This window comes from Suncus etruscus, chromosome 11 (assembly GCF_024139225.1).
Source record: "Suncus etruscus isolate mSunEtr1 chromosome 11, mSunEtr1.pri.cur, whole genome shotgun sequence".
Lineage (NCBI taxonomy): Eukaryota > Metazoa > Chordata > Mammalia > Eulipotyphla > Soricidae > Suncus > Suncus etruscus.
This window is the reverse complement of record NC_064858.1, coordinates 47937132-47951551: the sequence shown is the minus strand read 5'-3', so window position 1 is coordinate 47951551 and position 14420 is coordinate 47937132. Positions and strand designations below refer to the sequence as shown.

The following is a 14420-nucleotide window of genomic DNA, read 5'->3' as shown; positions in this document are numbered from 1 at the left end:
TTTTAAAAAAGATTTTAAGAGTAACCCCTGAACTCCACCAGATATGGCCCAAAAACAAGCAAACAAGATATATGAACAAATAGGGCTACTCTTAAGGATATCTTTTTGTATTACATACACAGACTTATGCATATACAATCACGCCAGATAAGTTATAGGAGAGCATAGCTAATTCTACTTAAGTTGATTTTATGATTTTTCTGAACAAGTATATGAAAACCTTTTGGGTTGAAAAGCCAGTCCCGGGGCCGGGCGGTGGTGCTAAAGGTAAGGTGCGCCTGCCTTGCCTGCGCTAGCCTTGGACGGACCGCGGTTTGATCCCCCGGTGTCCCATATGGTCCCCCAAGCCAGGAGCAACTTCTGAGCGCATAGCCAGGAGTAACCCCCGAGTGTTACCAGGTGTGGCCCAAAAACCAAAAAAAAAAAAAAGCCAGTCCCAGAAGCAGCAGATGTCTTTACTTAATGATTATTGACAAGGGGAATGATACCATCCAAAATACATCTTCCCACCTGGGGGAGTCCATTAAACTAGGTAGCTCTTTGATAGAGGTTATTATCCTCAATACTTTTCTTCTTGGGTTTCATTTAATAACAAAAGCAGTATGTCTCTCTTATTCTCCTCTCCCTGAGTACTTAAAGTATAAATGTACCAGATTTTGATAATATACCACTCATAATATTTATCCTATGGAAACATGTTGCCACTTTTATTCTCACTTCACTTACAAATTCAAAGGATTCTTTCCTACTCACTAACCACTTTTATATACTCCTCAAATCTAAAATACACAAATTAAAAAAAATTACCGCTGTTCTAAGTTAGAATGATATATACCATATATGCATTTTTTGGTCCAGTGTATCATTTATTTATTTTTTGATTTTGGGGTCATACCCAGTGATGCTTGGGGTTACTACTTGCTTTACACTAAAGAATTACTCCTGATAGTTTATTTAGGGAAACATATGGGATGCTAGGGATCCCATATGTCAGCCACATGTAAGACAAACATCATACCCATTTGTGCTATCATTCTGGCCCAGAAATTTCTTCTTTTTTTTTTTTTGGTTACACCCAGTGGCGCTCAGGGGTTACTCCTGGCTCTACGCTCAGAAATCGCTCCTGGCAGGCTCAGGGGACCATATGGGATGCCAGAATTCAAACCATTGATCTTCTGCATGAAAGGCAAATGCCTTACCTCCATGCTATCTCTCCGGCCCACCCAGAAATCTCTATTTTAACAAGACCTATTTCCATATAGGTCTTTACTTGCCCATCCCTATAAAATAAGAAAAATAATGACATGTCTTAAATTTGCCTTTCATGAAGTATGTCTTTGTGGTTGTAGTTGCCTAAACTAGCCTTTCCATAACTTCTGTACTAATAGTTTTTCTCCAAACTTCGTTATTTATTGTCTTCTGTATTGATATTTTCCTGTGTATTCTACTGAGATGAAGAAAACAGACTCTGAAGTCAGACTAAGTAGATAGAGCTCAATAGGAATTTTGTTGTTACTGTTTTGTTTTGGGGCCACACCTAGTGATGTGCAGGGATCACGCCTAGCAGTGCTCAGGAGCCATATGGGATATCATGGATCAAACCCAGTTCAGCTGTTTGCAATGCAAACAACCCACTTACTGTACTTTTGTTCTAGTCCCCGAAGCTGGGTTTTAATCTGTCTCTGTCGCTTGCTAGCATTGGTCTTTGGTGTGCAGCTATGAATATGAAGATTAAATGAGGTGCACATGTAGAACACTTGTAATAACCAGATGTCAACATATGCTTGTCCTTGGTACTTGCACTGTGGTTGTGGTATTATTCACCAGGATTACATCTGGTTGCAGTGCTCATACATACATACATACAAACATGCAGCTGAGGTACTTGCTTAGAATTGCATACTTTACCCCTGGAGCTTATATGTGCCCACTGGGGGTCGCAATTCTTTTTTTGGTGAGGTGGGTGGTAAAGGTTGCGAATTGTTGGTCCATAACCAGAGGTGCTCAGGGTTTATCCTGGCAGTACTTTGGGGGGGGCATGAGCAGTGTTGGGTGCTGGCGATAGGACTGAGATCACTTTCATTGAAAGCAAGTGCCTTAACCCTGTGCACTCTCTTCGCCCTGGCATTATTCCTATAGTTGTGGCGTGCACAGTATGCTTGGGAGTGTGCCAAAGAGCACGTAGTCTTGTGTGGAGATAGAACTTCAGTGACCGGTTTGGCACATGTAGTAACATTGGTTTCCAGTTTGTGACTGTGCACTCTGGCAGTTTTTTTTTGGCCACTGTGCCATTCCCTAAGACTCACAATTTTATCTGTTTTTTGAATTTACTGTTGCAATTGTTGTTCATTGATTGCTCCCACATAGGTAGTATTGACCATCACCTACTTGGCAATGGTCTTTGATTTTTAGACCCTTCTTCTAGTGTATAGACTGTTCACTTAGGAAAGGAAAAAAGACCAAAAAAAAAATCTGAAAACCTGGTATATGTTGCAGAGCAAAATAATCAAGATGTGGTAGATGAGGAAATTTAGGAATTTTGTTCAAGAATAGTTTTGAGGACAAGTGTGTTAAGATTTTCAAGTTTTTGTCCATTGTAACTAAAGTTATCTTAAATTATTATGCCACCTGACAGTAGGTATAATAATTCTTTTTCATTGTTTTGTGTTTTACCTACATCTGCATACATTTTTCAACAAACAAGCATTTGTTTATTTGGCCACACTCAGTGATGCTTGGGTTACTCTAGCTCTGTGCTCAGGAAATACTCCTAGTGATACATGGGGAACTATATGGGATGTTGGGGATCAAACCTGAGTCAGTTGTGTGCAAGCCCTACTCGTGATACTCTCACTCTGGCTCTGTACTTACTTGTTTTTATTATCATTACATATAGTTTCTGTATCATATTTGGTGATCCTCAGGTTTTTGCCTCTGCTCAAGAATCAGTCCTGGATGTGCTCAGAAATCAAGCCCAGGTCTAAAATTTCAGTTTTAGCTTTTTTTTTTGGGGGGGGGGGGTCACTGGCAGTGCTCAGGGGTTACTCCTAGCTCTACTCTCAGAAATCACTCCTGGCAGGCTCGGGGCACCATATGGTTGCTGGAATTCGAACCATTGTCCTTTTGCCTGCAAGGCAAACACCCTACCTCCATGCTATCTCTCTGACCCCTTGTTTCAACTGTTACCTGACTAGGTTAACCAAATTTTTGACACTTACCATACATACTCCAGCTTCTATTTAGGCTACAGTTTCAATTTTCTCTTTGGGGTTTAAGTTATAGGAGTTACAGGGATATGATTAAATTGCTATAGGGATACTACACTTAAGTTGTCTTAGTAAAGTCCACTAGAGGGTATTGTACACTATAAAAGTAAAAATCATTCTTCATCAGTTTACCTTTATATCATCATACGGTTGGTTTGTTTAAATTAATTTTTATTTATATAAGTTTTGTTTGTTTATTTTTAGGCTGCCTCGGTAGTGCTTGGTAGTCACTCCTACTTGTACTTGGGGGACAATGCAGTGCTAGGACTTAAAACTGCAAACATGTAGTCTATTCCATTGAGCTTTCTTTCTGGCTCTGTCCATGCAGTATTTTTTTTGCCCGCCCCCCCCCATGTATTTTTAATCATTGTTTATGATTTTAAACATTAATGAAGGTAATCTTGTCATGATGAAAAACAGTAACACATGTATTGATATCTTATATAACCTTGTATAAAATTAACTGTAGAATTTAAAAATTGTTATGGTGGGGAGTTGGGCCAACATTAGTGAAATTTGAAGGTTGCTTTGGTTGTTTTTCAGGGAACCATGTGGTATTGGACATTAAACTAGGTTTGACAACGTGTGAGGCAAGCACAGTAACCCCTGTACTATCTCCAGTCTCTTTGTTAAGTGTGTATATGGGAGAAACAGGGGTTACTCTGGGTTCTGCCCTCAGGAGTTATTCCTGGCAGATTTGGGGGATCATATGGGATACTGGAAATACAATTTGGGTTGCCACATGCAAGGCAAGTGCACTTCCTGCTTCATTTTACTATAAATGGAATTCTTTTTTAAAGAAATTATTAATTTATTGGCCACACATGGAAGTGTTCAGGACTTGCTCCTGGCTCTGCTCAGGGATTGCCCCTGATGGGTCTCAGGGAACCATAAGGGGTGCCAAGGATTGAACTCAGGTTAATCACATGCAGTGCAAGCACACTTCCCCACTGTATTATCACTGTAGTCCCAGAAATTATTCTTTTTACAAAAAACAGTTCTATTTGAATCACTGAGATACAATTACAAAGTTGTTCATGATTGAATTTCAGTCAGTGTCCGACACCCATCCATCCCTTCACCACAGTACACATTTTCCTCCACCAGTGTCCCCAGATTCCCTCTTGCTCTTCCCCTTGCCATCTTGTCCCTCCAAATTATTATTAATTACATAAAAAAAGCATCATTAGAAGAGGTTGTCTTGTGTTTCACTTGTCTATATGGTAGATACTAAGCCCATGTAATTATTTCAACTTATATTGCAAGTATAGGTCACATTGTCATTTGGAGACAGTTTGAAGAAAGGAAAAAAATGTATATAACTTTTCTTATTGACTATATGTTAGGATACTATTTTGGGTTAAACAAAATAGTTCTGTCTCTTTCTGAATACTATCTGGAATGAGCCCTTAGCATTGTTGGGTGTAGGCCCCCAAAATTATTATGGGATGGGGAAAAATGGGTTAACATGCCTTGTATTCATTCAGCTGGATTTGATTCCCCCAAATTGCATATGGTTCTATGAGCACTACTGGATATGCTCCTCTGAGACAAAATATTAGTAGTAATTTAAAAAAGTTACTTCAGTGAAACAAGATAGTTTTTTCATTGAATGAATCTTCTTTAAATGTGAGGATAAAGAGAAGTACAATTTCAGGAGAGCACATAGGCTTCTCCAGAGTGGAAAAAGCGAGCAAAGATACATAGAGATATGCAAGCGAGATCTTGGTTCAAGGGAGAAGACGAACTCAAGAGCAAGCCCATTAGTAATAAGCACTTTGGTGCAGGGGCTGGAGAGAGTACAGCGGAGTGAGAGTTTGCCTTGCATGCTGCTAACCTAGGTTTGATCCCTGGCATCTTATATGGTTTTCCAAGCACTGCCAAGAATGATTTTTGAGCATCACGAAGTATGGCCCCCAAAAGGAAATTAGGAATGAATGAATAACAAGTGTATAACTAGGACTGGAGAGATTGTACAGTGGGTAGGACACTTTCCTTGCACACAGCTGACCCGAATTCAAACTCGGCATTCTGTATCATTCCCCGAGATCAAAAAATAATCAAGTGAATAGAGAATCTGTAGGAGATTGCTTCCTAGATCTGGAATTCAATATCTTGCTTATTTGATAAGCCTAAGGAAATAAGATTCAGTGCAGTAGAAATTTGAACTTCTTTTATTTCCAGACTTGAAGAATTCACATTTCTTCACTGCTTTTCTACCAAAGACTAGTATAAAAAAAGAGTTGTTTCAAGGGGCATAGCAGCACAGCAAGTAGGGTGTTTGCCTTGTATGCGCTGGTCCAGGTTTGATCCCCAGCATCCCATATGGTCCCCAAGCATTGCCAGGAATGATCTCTGAATGCAGAGCCAGGGAGTAACCTCTGAGCACTGCTGGGAGTGACCTATAAATAAAAAGAAAAGCTGTTTCTAAATTAATGTGTGATGAGTAGTAAGATCTATCCGTTTTTTCCCTTTTAGAGGGGGAAGAATGACATCAATTTCTATGAATGCTGAGATTTTCATATGCAGGCATTTTAACATGTTTCATTTGGTTTGGATATATATTTTCTTCTTTTTAAATTTATGCTGTGGCTTTGTAAATAACTCCTCTTAGGCTTAATGATTAAGCATCTGTTCATTGTATCCAAATACATCCCTTAGAACCTGAGAGCATGTGAAAGTGATTTAAAAGGTTTTCCACACTTAGGAACTTATTATAGAATGTGTCGTGATTAAATTTAGAAATCAGTCCACACAGGTTTAGTTAACAATAGCAAACTCTTTGGGAAGACTCTGAATTTAGGGTGAACTGAAAATGAGAAAATGATTCTTTATCTCAGTGTGTACTGAGATATGATTTGCAATATGATCTTGGAGGCCCTTCTGAACAAAATTTTCTTTTTGCAGTGGAGCTATAGACCTGCAATGCTCAGCAGTCATTTCTGCCAGTGCTCCAGGGAACATGTGAGATGCTAATGAGTCGAACCCGGATTGATTTTACGCAAGAAAATTGTTCTGTTCACTGTACCATCCCCTGAACACTTTATAGATATGTGTTTGTGGCTTGTGGACCTAAACTTTCTCTTTTCCCCTAGCTTTCCTTTTTAAAAAAAGGCTTTCTGAAAAATATGGGACCTTTGGGACCAAAAAAAAGAAAGAAAGGAGCATAAAGAAAGGAAAATAAAAGTAAGAGGGCAGAAATGAAAGGAAGATAGAAGAGGGCAGAGTTCAAGGAATTGCTGTAATTCAGTCCTTTCTATTGTCCATCCTTAGGATCTTTTCTTTCCTAAATGCAAAGATTGGCCTCTAGATGGGCCTTCATCATTGCAACTTGAGAGCACTCAGGTCTAGCATTTCCCTTCCCTTCCCTTCCCTCCCCTTCCTCCTTCCATTCTCTTCCCCTCCCTTCCCCTTCCCTTCCCCCTCCCCCTCCCCTCTCCTTCCTTCTCCTCCCCTTTCCTCCCCTTCTTTCCTCTCTCCCTCACTCCCTCCTTTCAACTTTTTTGGTTTTTGGGTTACATCTGGCAGCGCTCAGGGGTTTACTCCTGGTTCTGCACTCAGAAATCGCTCCTGGTAGGCTCGGGGGACCATATGGGATGCCAGGAATTGAATCAGAGTCTATCCAAGATTGGCCGCGTGCAAGCCAAACACCCTACCACTGTGCTATCTTTCTGGCCCCATACCGCTTCAGTTTTTTGTCCTTGGATTGACACAATTAAAATAAACTAGCCTTTTTTTTTGTTTGTTTGTTTTTGTTTGTTTGTTTTTGGGCCATACCCTGCGGTGCTCAGGGGTTACTCCTGGCAGGCACGGGGGACCATATGGGACACAGGGATTCGAACCAACCACCTTAGGTCTTGGATTGGCTGCTTGCAAGGCAAACACTGCTGTGCTATCTCTCCGGGCCCAAAATAAACTAGTCTTGAACTAAAGTATTAAGTGTATTACTTGGGCTCTGAGCCTAACCATACTTGGGAGGGGAAAGGGATTTAGTTCATATGCATCTTGTGACAGTTTCAATATATTGCTGACAAAATGGGCTGGTGCTCTCTCTCTATATATAGAATGAAGTAGTCCAATAGGCTATATATTTTTCTTAAGTGAAGGCAGTGTGAATACAGTAATTTTTATTTCTTGGGTCACACACAGTGAAGATCAGGACTATATGGGGCTCAGGGGGTTGAACTTAAATTGCTTTTGTGCAAGGCAAATGACCTGCTCCTGAGCCCTCCCTGGCTTCATAGATTATTCTCAGTCAGTATTTCCCAGTATTTTTGCATGATTTTGAGCCACTTCTGTTCTTTTGGAGTCTGTTAACCCTAGATAGTGCTCCTAGAGGTCCCAGAGGCCCACTTGGTACCAAGATTAGAACTGGGATTCTGTGAGCATGCACTCCTGGTCTTTGAGTTCTCTGCCTATCAGTGTTTTTTATACTCAAAGCTTATAATTATAAACCAGTTATCTAAACTTTTTGGACTGCACATGCCTACTTAAGATGTGAAATATATACTACAAATATTATAGGCTTAGACACATAGTTTCCAGTTTGTATGCTTATTGTTAATATTTTTCCAGTTAAAAATACATCATTTTAAGTGAAAGAATCCTTCCCACCCTAAATAAGTAGTTCCTTTTAGCTTTTTTCCTGAAATGTGCATATCCTATTGAAAAACAGTGCTTTACTGACATTAAAATGAAATTCTTAGGATTTATTCATTGTAATATTAAATAGATTTTGAACAAGTATTTATTGAACATCTATGGTGCCAGGCACAGTTCCCTGTGTTAAGGATATAGCAGTGAACAAAACAGACTGAAACATCGCCTTTTATGGAGCTTCTGTTCTTAACAATATAAGTGAGGCATGGATTATGCTAGTGGTGTTGTGGAGATGGGGAGTATAGAAGAGAGGGAAGGATGGGGTGTGCAGACAGTTATAGAGGCTATATTGAGAAAACACATTTTGTGGTTTGAATGAAGAGTTTAGAAGCTGAAGAAGAGAGCCGTGTAATTGTGGGGTGGGGGTGGGGTTCAACTGCAAACTCCCTGAGATAGGAATAGGCTCCGCAGGTTGAAGATTTGTAAAGCATCTATCTAATCTGGTAGGAGCAAAGTTGGCAATGTAGCAAAAAGGGATGTGGCCCTGGATTCCTGGACCAAATCAGCTATGTGTAGGGGCCTTCAGGACTCCACCCACCCACCCAGGGTTTGTGATTCTGGGGACCTGTGTAGGTCACAAGGAAATCATATTCCTTAAATCCTGCCGTCTCTTTTCCAGCCCCTTTTAAACAGTGAGTTTAAATAGTGTGAATTGCTTCCCCTCTAGCCCAGAAAAGTTATTCTAGAGTTCTTCTGGTTTTTTTTTTTCATGAAAATATAATCAATTTTATTTCCCAAGTTTTATTATAATTTGCAGCTAGAGAATATATGTCATCGGTATTTGCTTGCAGTTGGATTTAGCTGATTGGGATTATTGGTTTTTCCGGAATATCTCATTATATGAGCTAAATAAAAAATTTTGATTCTTAATTGAAAAATTTGAAAAGATCTGTTCAGGAGATGAATTAAAATTTTTTTATTTTGATATTTAGTGAAGTGACATTTGTTTCACAAATGTGTTATGTTTTTTGTTGTAGGAAACCCAGCGTTTGCTGGCAGAACCAGTTCCTGGCATTAAAGCAGAACCAGATGAGAGCAACGCCCGTTATTTTCATGTGGTCATTGCTGGCCCCCAGGATTCCCCCTTTGAGGGAGGGACTTTTAAACTTGAACTATTCCTTCCAGAAGAATACCCAATGGCAGCCCCTAAAGTACGTTTTATGACCAAAATATATCATCCTAATGTAGACAAGTTGGGAAGAATATGTTTAGATATTTTGAAAGGTAAGTGTTATCTTTATCATTAATGCTATTAAGATCATTCCTTTGTCTTAGGTTCTTTCTGAAAATCTTAGCTAATCTTGCCTTTCATAAAGAATCAGAAAAATGGGAGGGAAATGCCACGGTACTGATGCAGTTTCTTTATGCTTCATTGTTTTGGATCTGTTACCTTCATAGATAAGTGGTCCCCGGCTCTGCAGATCCGCACAGTTCTGCTATCGATCCAGGCTTTGTTAAGTGCTCCCAATCCAGATGATCCATTAGCAAATGATGTTGCGGAGCAGTGGAAGACCAACGAAGCCCAAGCCATAGAAACAGGTATTTAATCTTCATCTGCTACCTTCCAAGGCCATCTGCTTCACTATTGAGGCACATCTCCAGCTTTCACTTTTAAATGATCTGTACCATTTTACAACAAAACAAAACCAAAAATCTGGCAAGGGGATAACTCCTGGTGGGGCTTGGAGGACATTGGGGTACCAGGGGTTGACTGGGGCTGGCCTCATGCAAGGCAAGTAACCTACCCACTACAGTACTATCGCTCCAGCCCCCCTTTTAGGTAACAAATATATATAATTTTATATATAAACAAAACATACATATATAAATCAATAAATCAGATCTGACAAATGCATGCAAGTCCTTTTTAAAGATGTTCATGCTCTGTCATCTGAGCTAACATATGATAATAGACCTTGGACTTTCCCACATATACATGGTTGAACAAAGAACCACCTGTTTCCTAGACATACATAGCATTACGCACAATCATGGAAACTTTTCTGTACTAGGTTAGCTAGGTGGCAGACATAAGGCCGTTCCTGTAAAGCAAATACTCTACTACCGAGCAGCTTCTTCAGAACAAACTTTTAGAGATTTAGGTGGGGTGAAGTGGGGTGGGGTGTATGCTTGTGTGTGCCTCTTGCTTTTTCTTTGTGCCATTCATTTGATTTGAGTGTGTGTGTGTGTGTGTGTGTGTGTGTGTGTGTGTGTGTGTGTGTGTGTAAGTGCTTGCAAAATTTTGCATAATTAGGAGGAACATATATTTAGAAATATAGCAGATGCCTCTTTTCATTCTGGTTAATTCCATCCCCCTCTTTTTTTTTTTTTTTTTTTTAAATTTTTTAAGTTATGGGCCACACCTGGTGATGCTCAGGGTTACTCCTGGTTATGTGCTCAGAAATCGCTCCTAGCTTGGGGGATCATATAGGACACAGGGAGATTGGACCGTGGTCCGTCCTAGGTCAGTCGCATGCAAGGCAAATGCCCTACCGCTGTGCCATGGCTCTGGTTCCCCCATTTATATTTTACCTTTGTAAACACAGTGGTTTACAGAGTTGTTCATAATTCAGTTTTTTTAGGCATTCAGTGTTCCAAGTCTCTTCTGGTTAATTTTTAAAACTTGAGTTTAATTTTATTTTGTTAATTAGATAAAGTATTTAAGAGATTGTAGCACTCTTCCATAATTACTACCTTTTTAAAAGGTTTTGGAAAGTTACATGTAGAAAGCAAAATAATAATTGGATGTTTGTTTTTGTCTACAGCTAGAGCATGGACTAGGCTATATGCCATGAATAATATTTAAATCGATCATCAAGTGTGCATCACTTCTCCTGTTCTGCCAAGACTTCTTCCTTTTCGTTTGCATTTAATGGACACAGTCTTAGAAACATTACAGAATAAAAGCCCAGACATCTTCAGTCCTTTGGTGATTAAATGCACATTAGAAAATCTATGTCTTGTCCTGATTCACTGTTGTAAAAGCATGAGCAGAGGCTAGAAGTATCATCTGGATTGTTGTGAAACGTTTAAAAGCAGTGGCTCTTTGCTGCTTTTATTCATTTCCCCCATCATGGTTAAGTATAAAGCACTGTGAATGAAGGTAGTTGTCAGGGTTAGCTGCAGGGGTGTGGGTGTTTTTCTTTTTTTCTTTTTTTTTGAGGGGGGAAGTAGTTTTAAAAGTTTTGGGCTCCTTCCCCCCTTATTATGGTGATCTAATTGCATTGGTTAAAAGCAGCTAACCAGTTCTTTAGAATATGCTCTCTAGCCAAGTCTAACTTCATTTAGACACTGTAGATGGACAAGCTTGATCGTTCAAACCAAAACGGGAACATTAAACGAACACCACAGCCCTCACTAATAAGATTGTGACTTTGCTGTCAAGTGTAGAATCCTCCCTTCAAGAAAAAGCTTGTGACCATTTTGTATGGCTTGTCTGGAAACTTCTGTAAATCTTATGTTTTAGTAAAATATTTTTTGTTATTCTACTTTGCCTTTGTAGAGTTTATTTTACTGTGTTTATTTCATTTCCTCAGTGTGACAATCGTATTTAAAATTAAAGCTGATGGACTGCTGTGTTTTGATCTTTACCACCTGACAGTTTGAATGGCAAGAGATGGATTTTGCCTCTCTTCTCCCCTCACTGCAGATTTTCTGTCATAATATCACTGAATGGAGAATGGAGTATTTATAAGCTGCCCCTGAGCATGCATAAAGCATCAGTATCTGACTTCTTTTTTTGACCTTCTAGAAATTTGAAATGTTTTTTGTGTTATCTAATTTAGACGATCGTTGGTGTCGTAACACAGTGCTTGAAAACTGCAAGAGAATCACAACCAAGCAACATTTGTGATGTGTTTCTAGGACTTCCACCTTGTGTTTTTCCATGTTTGTCTGGCATTTGGGTTATGATCTTATCTTTTTTGTTTGAGAACCTTGTGTAGACACGACATTTGATGTGTATTTTTGGAAACACCTACTTGTTTTGCATTTCTTAGTCTTCCTTAAGAGATCTAATCAGGAGTCTCAAGTGACCGGCTTGCACATCAGTATCACCAGAAAGGTTCTGGTTAGAGAACCTGCAGTTCATGAATTTTGATGTCCATTTCTCAAGTGTTGGGGATGGGAACTCCTTTTATTCTTTATTTTGATACCTGGTAAGGTGTTTCTGCTTTGACAGAATCTCAGCCCTCCAGATTTTTTTCAAACTGTTCTTTACCATCCCCACTTACTTCAAATTTTTGTCATGTTCAAGGTCATCAATGTAGCCAGTCCTAGGTATGTAATTGTTAACTGCAGGTTGGAGCCTTTTTCTCTTGCAGTTGAAGGTAATGGATATTGTAGTCCATCTGAATTTCCCCTACTCTGATTCACGTAACTTCTGGAGTTCCTTCAGAACGTGGTGTATTTTATTGTGTTCCTATGTAAGATGAATTATCTATTAAAATGACATTTTCAACACAGGAGTTTCTGATGACTGGTAACTGGTTTCCTTTCAAATATGCACTGCTTGGAAATAAATGTTAGTTTGATTAAGAATAAAATCATTTATGACCCGAGTATTGCAAAGTAAAAGGCCATTAAGAGTTATCCTTTGTAACTTAATCTGTAATTTTACTGAAGGTATCTTGCAGCTAAAAAAACAAACTGATTCTGGACCCACATTAATGGGAACTCAAAGCAGTTGAATAGAGAGGACTTTTATTTTTTTGTAGGTGGGACTGTTCTCAATAACAAGATAGTGATATGTTAGCTTATAAATTTCCAGACCAATCTGTACCACCACAAAATTCTAAAACAGGATGCTGGTGTCTGTTGAATTTATGAATCAAGCGAAATGCAGATATGAACTAAGAGTTAATGTTTCTATTTCAAATGGAATTGTAGTTCCCAGGCATTTTTCTCCCCTTTTTGTAGTGATGAGTCCCAAGGGGTGTGTGTGTGTGTGTGTGTTTTAAAGATTTTGCTTCCTCTCGGACAGTGCAATGAACAGAAAGCCCAGTTTCTTCTCAGCCAAGACATCAAGGGAGTTGGCAGTTGCAGGGGCTTTGGGGTCCACTTCCTTATTTGTATCCAATGTGAATGATTAAAATGTTTGAATTCAACATCAGTATTGAAATAATTCCCATGAAAGTCTTGTAGTCTAGATCCAACTGCAGAAACTCATCGTTCGGCAGGCCACCCACTAGAGAAGCTGAGCCCTCACCCCAATTCTCTCCCTGGGTGATAATGCCCCAACCCTACTCTTCTCCCCACTCCCCCCTGACCTTCAGGCAGTCCTGTCCCTGGTGAAGCTTTTGGCTGAAGGAAATAATTGATAAAATATTTAATAAATGCTCAACACTATTTTGCAGGTGGTGGTAGGGTGAAGGAGATTGGGAGCATGTTCCCTGAGGTATCTTGAGGAGTTTTGAGGGGTAGGGGTTTGGGCTGAGGTTTGGATAACCAGCTCCAGCTCTGCTTGAGTAACGAAAGTATTTGGGGGTGTAGAGTGCCTGTGTGTGACTGGGCATTGCACATTTCACTTGTACAAGAACACGTACAGAACTGGGGGAAGAAAAAATATGACTTTGCAAAGTAAGCTCTGTCCATTGATGAATTTACATTTCTGATTTTTAAAATTTGGTCACACTTCGCTGTGATTTGCTTCTCCATAAGAGATTCTTGTTCTCAGAGGCTGCCTAATATGCCTGGTCTGAATCAAAAAGAACTTAATCCCACTTTCAGTCAGGAACATTGAATGTAAAATTTCAGAAGCACTTAGAACAGATTAATCTTTGTTTTTTGGGGGGGGTCACACCCAGCATTGCTCAGGGGTTACTCCTGGCTCTACGCTCTGAAATCGCTCCTGGCAGGCTTGGGAGACCATGTGGGATGCCGGGATTCGAACAACCGTCCTTCTGCATGCAAGGCAAACACCCTACCTCCACGCTATCTCTCCGGCCCAAAACAGATCTTTTAAAGCCACAGGTGCAATGGCTTAGCAATGTTAAAGGCGAACATGGGAAAGAAACATCTTAGTGGGTTTCAACCAATGCCTGCAGAACTGATGCGTGAAGACCAGTGTCCTCTGTGACATGAACACTATGTTAGGTGAATGGAACTAAATCTTGCTAAGAGGATGGATGATGGAATGGATACTATTTTTTCTTTCTGATGGATGGTTCAAAAAGTTTTTGTTTTTTTTTTTAGGGGGGAATACTCTAGCCACATCAGTTTTTGTACATTGCAAAGGTTTGAAATACAGCCTTAGCTAGAAAACCTGGCCAAAAAGTTTTTTAAAAAGCCATGACCTAATTTATGAGTCTTAAGAAAAAATGTAATTTCACTGGAATAAAATGTATTTGGGGGTTGGGGCAACATTTCATTTAGCTCTATAGCATGCCTGTCTAAGGAATTATATCAGGGGTTTATTTTTAAATGATAATCACAAAAGCATAATATGTCGAATGTAGTAACTTGAAAGAAATATAAAGAATAAAGACCTGTACTCTA

The 14420-nt window shown here is 39.5% G+C and overlaps 1 protein-coding gene across 1 annotated transcript in view; it reads left to right on the top strand.

Moving 5' to 3' along the window:
* The window catches only part of UBE2N (ubiquitin conjugating enzyme E2 N), a 40489-nt gene extending 28966 nt beyond the window's left edge, over positions 1–11523 (top strand). Inside the window, exons 2-4 of the mRNA XM_049782856.1 lie at positions 8903–9149; positions 9324–9464; positions 10691–11523. Coding sequence (XP_049638813.1) covers positions 8903–9149; positions 9324–9464; positions 10691–10731 — 429 coding nt within the window. The 3' untranslated portion in view covers positions 10732–11523. The remainder of the gene's footprint in view (positions 1–8902; positions 9150–9323; positions 9465–10690) is intronic.
* The last annotated feature ends 2897 nt before the right edge of the window (positions 11524–14420 follow it).